Below are 7,238 nucleotides of genomic sequence, written 5' to 3'. Positions count from 1 at the left end.
TATATCTCTGTTGTTCAGAAAGGAGCAAAAACTATCAGATTCAGTTGCTGTATTTATTGTTCAGTTTTGCTTAATTCATTCTCTATACTACAAATGATAATTCAGTGGTGAAGGTTGGAGTGCATCAGAGAAGATTAGAATGGAAATCTCAGAGACATTGATAAAATTGCATAAAAGAGCAACAATAAAAAAGTATGTAATAAATTAAGATGAAGTTACTGAAGAGTAGGAAAGGAAACGTTTTAAAGAACAAAAATTTTATTTTAATATTGTTATGATAAAAAAAGAAAGAATTTTGAGTTTCTGCATTTTTTTATTTGGTTCACATAATACCTGTACTATGAGCAAATCCATAAAATATTTCTTCCTTTCCTCTGACAACTCGAGGAGTTCGATAAGTTCTGACTTCACGTCAGGTGGTTCGCGGCCAATTTCAATCCTAGGTACAAAATATCCACATTTAATTTATGTACTTTGGATTAAGACATAGCCATGCAAAAAGCGGAATGGGGAAATTCAGCTAAGCTGTCATTCTTACAAAAACAAAACAAAACAAAACAAAACAAAACAAAACAAAAAAACCTCTTCAGGTTCAAGGAGCATTATTTGCCAAGAAAATAAAAATTCATTAACTAAAAATAAATGCAGACGAAAATCAAGGGTTTGCTTAAGATGAGTATTTAGAAAGGAAGGTGCAAATGGGTCCTAAAATGTCTTGTGAACTGCTGAACAGAAAAAAAGAGGGTCATTTCCTAGCAAAAGAAGTCAAAAAGAGAAATTATTTAAACATGTTAATTAGGCTTTCTTTCTCCCCAATTTTTCTGTTTGAACACATTGCTAAAGAAATTTCCAAATCAAAAACAATGATCTAGCAATCTCTGCATCTTAAAGAAATGTGGGAAAATTTACTTACTGGAAAGGAGAATCGTCCATTTTTTTAAAAGTAGAGATGATTTCTGCTTCATCCAATCCAATTAGATTGATGTCACCTATTTTAATAATCTGGTCAAATACACGGATACTGAAAAATAGAATTGCATAGTTATTAAAATTACATTGAAGATTTTTATGACCTAAAAGTCCAATGCATGTGTATGATTAGAAGATATGGTACTAATTTAAGAGATAGACTTCAATGACTCATCATACCATTACTATAATGGTTGCCACTTACAAATTTTTCAGTCACCACTTCTCTACAAATTAATCAGAAGACTTAGAGGGCTGGTGTGTCTCAATAATTTCATTACCCTGCAGCCTGTCTGGGGATTCTTCCCTGGATTTTTTTTAAGTGGGCTTCAAGGATGATTAGTGTTCATAACTGGGTCTGTACTCCAAGCCTTTCCAGCTGGCTAAGTCTCAATAATGAAATGAGATTGAAAAAGGAAGGGACTTTGACAGATCTTGGAAAACACAGTGAGAAGGATCCAAGAGAAATCATCCACAAACACAGATGCCCTCCTCCAAACAATTATCAGAGTATTGTTTCAATTTTAATATTCTTCAGAAAGTCAATAGGATCTGCAGAAACTAAAACAAATGATTCTTCTGAGGTATCAGACAATGCCCCCACTGACTGAAGACTGAGTAAGGAGACGATAATTCAGACGGAAACTTCTAGTTGATATTTTTATTGTAGAGACCTTGGGTGATAATAAACAGATAAATATCATCATAGAAACTGAGGAAAAGAAAACAACTTTGGGAGGTTAAGAGGAGAAAATTTCCACCATTTATTTGGGATATTCAGGATGGGCAGCTAAAGAAATCAATTCTGTTACAATCTAGGAAGCAGGAAAAAATTCTAAAACCATCTGGGCTAAGTGAGTTGGGGATGAAGAAGTAATGAGCCTCAGGCTTTGAAACAGAAAGCCTGATGGCGTTTTTTGCTTTCAGTTCTATGTAACAGAGTGTCATCTCAGGAAGAATTCCATTTTAAAGTCCAAAATTACATCATGAGCAAGGACATAGAGGGTACCATTTGACCTCAGTTGCATAGTAAATTCTTACAAGGTTAAAGTTATGATTTGGCAACCTATTTGCATTTCTTATTTTTTTCCTTTCTCAAGGATTCACTTTGGGCAGTTTATAGTAATATTTTAAATGTATATTCCTACATTCCTATATCTAGGAAGCCCTCTCTCAATTCAGGAATTATTTTATTGTATAGTCAAATTTCAATAATCTCTGAAGATAGTTGCCAGTGTCTCATGGATACCATTTTTTCTAATACAACCAAAGTATCCCCCACACCCAGATTTTCTCACATTTATTTAGTATAGATCTTTTCTGCACACAATAGTAATTTGTTTGTTGCCTAGTCAATTCAGTTTTTCATTTCTCCAAATCAAGAACTATTTTCCCACTTTCTTTATATCCCTTCATGGAGAGCACAGGTTCTGGAATGGTATAGATTTATAAATACTTGTTAATTTGACCTGATTTGGAAATAGCTGGGCATATGTTTACAATGGGCTCTTTATGGCAATTATTAAAGACCTTCTCAATGATCAAGAATAAAGTCACAGTTTACAGACCATGTTGGAGTGGAATTATAGAATCTTTGTTTCCAAGCCAATTCCATTTCCTTACTAGCTTGGTCATGACAATATTTTTAAAGTTGATATTTCTGTATTTTTCAGAGATTTTATTTGTGTAGTCACTTTCCATGTTTACAATATTAACCCTTTTTAGAATGATGTTAAATCCTCCCTACAAAGTCAATTCTTATAAAATTACAAAACCAAACTCACCATCCAAGTTTGTGAACTGCACCTCCTTCAATAATTTCAGTTATAAAAACCCCTGGTTCCTTTCCATCCTCATCTGCTGGATCAAAGAAGATACAAGTACAAAGCCCCAGTTCGTTGTCCCCTATAAATGCAAAAATAATAATAGTAATAATAATGAAAGCCTAAAACATCTGAAGCAACAGTAAGAATAAAATTTCCTCCCAGTACAGTTGGCCTGGTCACTCTAGCTTTGCACTGGAATTATAAGCCATCCACTTATACTTTACTGGTATCTTTTCCTTAATAATTAGCAATATATATATATATATCTGACTCTGTTTACAGTCTCCCCTAGACCAATGATTTTGCTGAACTTTCTACCTTTCAGCATATAAGCACATTAAAATATTTTTAATGATTAAAATTTTTTCTAAGGACATATAAAATCTATTTTAAGTTCCAAATTCTTTCCTACTCACCCTGGACTCCAACCTCATTAAAAAGGTAAGCAATTTGATAAAGATTATACATATGCAGTCATGTAAAACATATTTCCTTCCTTATTCATCATGTTGAGAAATAAAACATACCAGGAAAAAAGGAAAATAAAGTAAAAAAAAACATATTTTGCTCTGCATTTAGATTCCATCACCTTTTCCACTGTAAGTGGATAACATTTTTCAGTTCTTCAGAACTGTCTTTCAATCTTTGTATTTCTGGGCATAGCAAAGTCATTTACAGTTGATCATTGCATAGTATTGCTGTTCATGCACCCATTGTTCTGCTTCTGCTCCCTTCATTTTGCATCAGTTCATATAAGTGTTCCAGGTTTTTTGAAATCATCTTAATCATCATTTCATGTAGCACAATAATATTGTTGCAATCACATACCACAAATTTTTCAGCCATTTCACAATTGAATGTTATCCCTGAAATTTTAAGTTCTTCAACACATAAAAGAACTGCCATAAATTATTTTGTACATATAGGGACATTTTTTTACATCTTTTAAAAATTTCTAATCTTTTTGGGATACTGTCTTAGTCGTGATATTGCCAAGTCAAAGAATATGCACAATTGTATAGCTCCTTGAGCATATGTCCACATTGTTCTCTAGAATAGATGAATCAGTTCAAAATTCCACCATCTGTACCTTAGTGTCTCAAATATTCCCCCATCACCTCCAACATTTTTCATTTTCCTTTCCTGTCTCGTTAAGAAAATTTGATAGGCATGAAAAGTAAGAGTTGTTTAAATTTGTATTCTTCATAGTGATTTAGTGCTTTTTTATGTGGCTAGAGACAGTTTTTATTTCTTCATCTGAAAACTGATTATTCATATAATTTTAGCATCTATGATTTGGGGAACAACCTGTATTCTTTATAAAGTTGATCCAGTGCTCTATATCTTTGAGAAATGAGGCCTTAATCAGATCTTTAAATTTTTCCCCATTTTTCTTCTTTCCCTCTAGTCTTAGCTATATTGGTTTTGTGTGGAAAACTTTTAAAGGTAATGAAAATGATCCATTGCACCTCCTATAATGTTCTCTGTCTTTATTTGATAATTCTTTTCCCCCTAATTTAAATCTGGCATTACCCTGAATGCATAAATCGAATGCCACTTTGACCTTATCTTGATACATGATGTGCGGCATTGGTCTACATCTAGTTTCTGCCAAAATGCTTTCTGGTTTTCTCAGCAGTTTTTGACCCAGTGAGTTCTTGACCCTAACATATGGATTTTTGCATGTAAGAAACACAACATTACTAAAGTCATTTCTACTGTGCATATTGTGTGTACCTACTCTATTCCACGGATCCACTACTCTTTCTTCATCAATAATAGATTAGTTTGAAGATAAGTACTTTATAATAATACACTTTGGTATCTGGTATGGTTAGATCATCTTCTATCATATTATTTTTCACTAAACAAGGTCAAGAATATCAATGGAAATAGTGCCTTATTAATATAACTCACCTTTCTGAAATTATTTTAAAAGTTATGATATCAAAAATATTTATCAGTTAAACTTACACTCCTTAATCTTCATTTGGGAATTATTCCTAATATTTTTAATATTTTCTAGATTTGATATTTATTGATGTGACAAACAAATTAATAAAAATAAAATTGATGAAAAATGGCATACATGTATAAAATAAGCAATTTTATAGTTAAAGCTTACCTTTGTCTATTTGACAAGGAAATAAATCGAGGTTCTGGACTCTTCTTTGCATCATTTTTTCACAGAGAAGATTAAAAGCTATCAACAAGCTTCTTGAACAAGAAAATATTCGATCTTTAATTGAAAAAAATAAAAAAAATTTTAAGTGCATGGATAGCAAAATATAAATAATTTCAAAGTACATTGGTGTATTAACTTTATTTAGAAAATTTAGTTTTCTTGATCAGTCTTTTGACATTAATTGATACGCCCCTTAAAAATTCTTTTTATCTTAGTGTTCGAACCCAAGATACACAAGAATAATATTTCCTTTCACAATGTATCTCATATGTTCAAATTTACTCCTGTACGTTAATTAAATTTTAGAGGGAAAAATCTGCATTATACCTAATGGAAGGGGAGGAATTCTAAAGGTATATACAATTTTGCTATAGCCTAATTAATGTTTATGGTAAGTGGTACAAGGCACATTGACTAACATTCTTTTCTTTATATTCTAAAACCATCCTTTAATGTTAATTATATATTAATATTAATTAATGAATTCTAATTATTAATGATCATTAATAAATTATTATTTTCAATTAATCAGAATTTATTATAAAATGATTATATCCTATCCTATCCTATCCTGTCATATTATTATATTTATATTACATAACACATTATATTATAATAATTTAATTAACACATAATCAATTATTGATTGATTATCATTAATAATTGTTATTAATTAATAATTGTTATTAATTGACTATTAATTCTCAACCATTAATTAATAATTGATATTGATTACTTATAAAAATTAATTATTAAGAATCAATTATTAATTATTGTTAATTAATTAATAATAAATACTAAAAGATTATTAATTAATAATAATCAATTAGCAATTCTCATTAATTAGTGATAATATCAATCAATATTTAATGATTAATACTTTACTATTTTAATAAGTTAATAAATACTTTATTTAAATTGATTTAAAACTTAAATTAAATAAATTAATAAATGAATAAAATTAAATTTAAATATTAAAAAATATATTTATATATACATATGTAAAAAGAAAATGTATTAAAATAAATTAATTAATTAAATATACTCTAAAATACAATAATTTAATAATCAAAAATTAATATTAATCAATTATTAATTAGGGACATATACTAATTGATGGTTATTAATTATTATTTTCCAATCATTATTATTTAATATTAAATAATTATTTAATAAGGAAAAATTGATGATCATCAATAATCTATTAATATTAATTATTAAACATTATCAAATAATAATTGGTTAATGTTAATCCATGAAATAAATCAATAATTGTTTGATATAATTAATAACAATGACTATAAAATAATTAATATCAATCATCATTAATCAATAATTACTTAATAACACTTAATAATTATTACGAATAATAATCATGATCAATTATTAATTAATGACCATCCATTAAATTCACTTAATATAATTAGTAATCAATGAACATGAATAGATTAATTTATGATCATTAATTATTAATTGATTAAGATTAATTATTAATCAATGCTGATTAATCAATAATTGTTTAATATTAATGATGGTTAAAAATAATAATCATTGCCAGTTATTAATTAATGATCATCAGTTAATGGCTATCACTAATTAATAAATAATATTATATAGTATTTATTATTTTAATAAATAATTGAATTAAATTAACTTTAAAAATTAAATTAAATGAATTTATAAGTTATATTAAAATAAATTAAAATAAACAATTTAATAAATAATATATAAATATATAAAAATAAAATTTATTAAAAATAAATAAATTAATTGTATATACATAAAATAATTCAATAATTTATAACAAATAATTTATATTAACCAATTATTAATTTTTGATTATTACACCTTGATGATCATTAATTAATCAATTATTGATTAGTGACAATTACTAATTGATAATCATTAATTAATAATTGATATTAATTGGATATAATCTTTATATTCAGACTTATATATATTTATTTAAATGTAGTACATACATATAGATTGGTTTCTGTTTCTAAATATTTATATAAAGATGAATTTCCACGGTTTATCCCACTCCTTCTTTCCCCAATATTCTTATATTTTTTCACTAGAGGACTGACCAAAATTGTGAAAACCATATGAAACAGAAAACATGAAATAATGTTTAAAAGTTAAAAAGAAAAAGAATTAAAATAAAAAAGAAAACATGTTAGAAGATATTGGTTAGGATATATTTTCCTCCTGGATCCTGCCACAGTATTTTATAATATTTATAGATTCCTCAATAA

The 7,238-nt window shown here is 27.6% G+C and overlaps 1 protein-coding gene across 1 annotated transcript; it reads right to left on the bottom strand.

The window, feature by feature from the left end:
- Nucleotides 1-240: 240 nt before the first annotated feature.
- LOC103101773 (neurabin-1-like) lies at nt 241-5,417 on the bottom strand. Its single transcript, XM_056793284.1, has 3 exons — nt 4,921-5,417; nt 2,754-2,874; nt 241-1,021 (listed from the first exon to the last, which is right to left on the bottom strand). The coding sequence occupies exons 1-3, from the start codon at nt 5,102-5,104 to the stop codon at nt 910-912; spliced, it is 417 nt and encodes a 138-aa protein (XP_056649262.1). The 5' UTR covers nt 5,105-5,417; the 3' UTR covers nt 241-909.
- Nucleotides 5,418-7,238: the final 1,821 nt, after the last annotated feature.

The sequence above is a fragment of the Monodelphis domestica genome, chromosome 4 (assembly GCF_027887165.1).
Source record: "Monodelphis domestica isolate mMonDom1 chromosome 4, mMonDom1.pri, whole genome shotgun sequence".
NCBI classification, from domain to species: domain Eukaryota; kingdom Metazoa; phylum Chordata; class Mammalia; order Didelphimorphia; family Didelphidae; genus Monodelphis; species Monodelphis domestica.
The sequence above is the reverse complement of the archived record's forward strand: the minus strand, read 5'-3'. Positions and strand labels throughout refer to the sequence as shown.

Excerpts from the sequence above, each read along its gene's own strand:
- LOC103101773 (XM_056793284.1), bottom strand. The coding sequence starts at position 5,104 with ATGTACTTTGAAATTATTTATATTTTGCTATCCATGCACTTAAAATTT. Across the intron at positions 2,875-4,920 it reads TCCTTGTCAAATAGACAAAG|GGGACAACGAACTGGGGCTT; the intron begins GTAAGCTTTAAC and ends TTGCATTTATAG. Across the intron at positions 1,022-2,753 it reads GCAGTTCACAAACTTGGATG|TATCCGTGTATTTGACCAGA; the intron begins GTGAGTTTGGTT and ends TCTATTTTTCAG.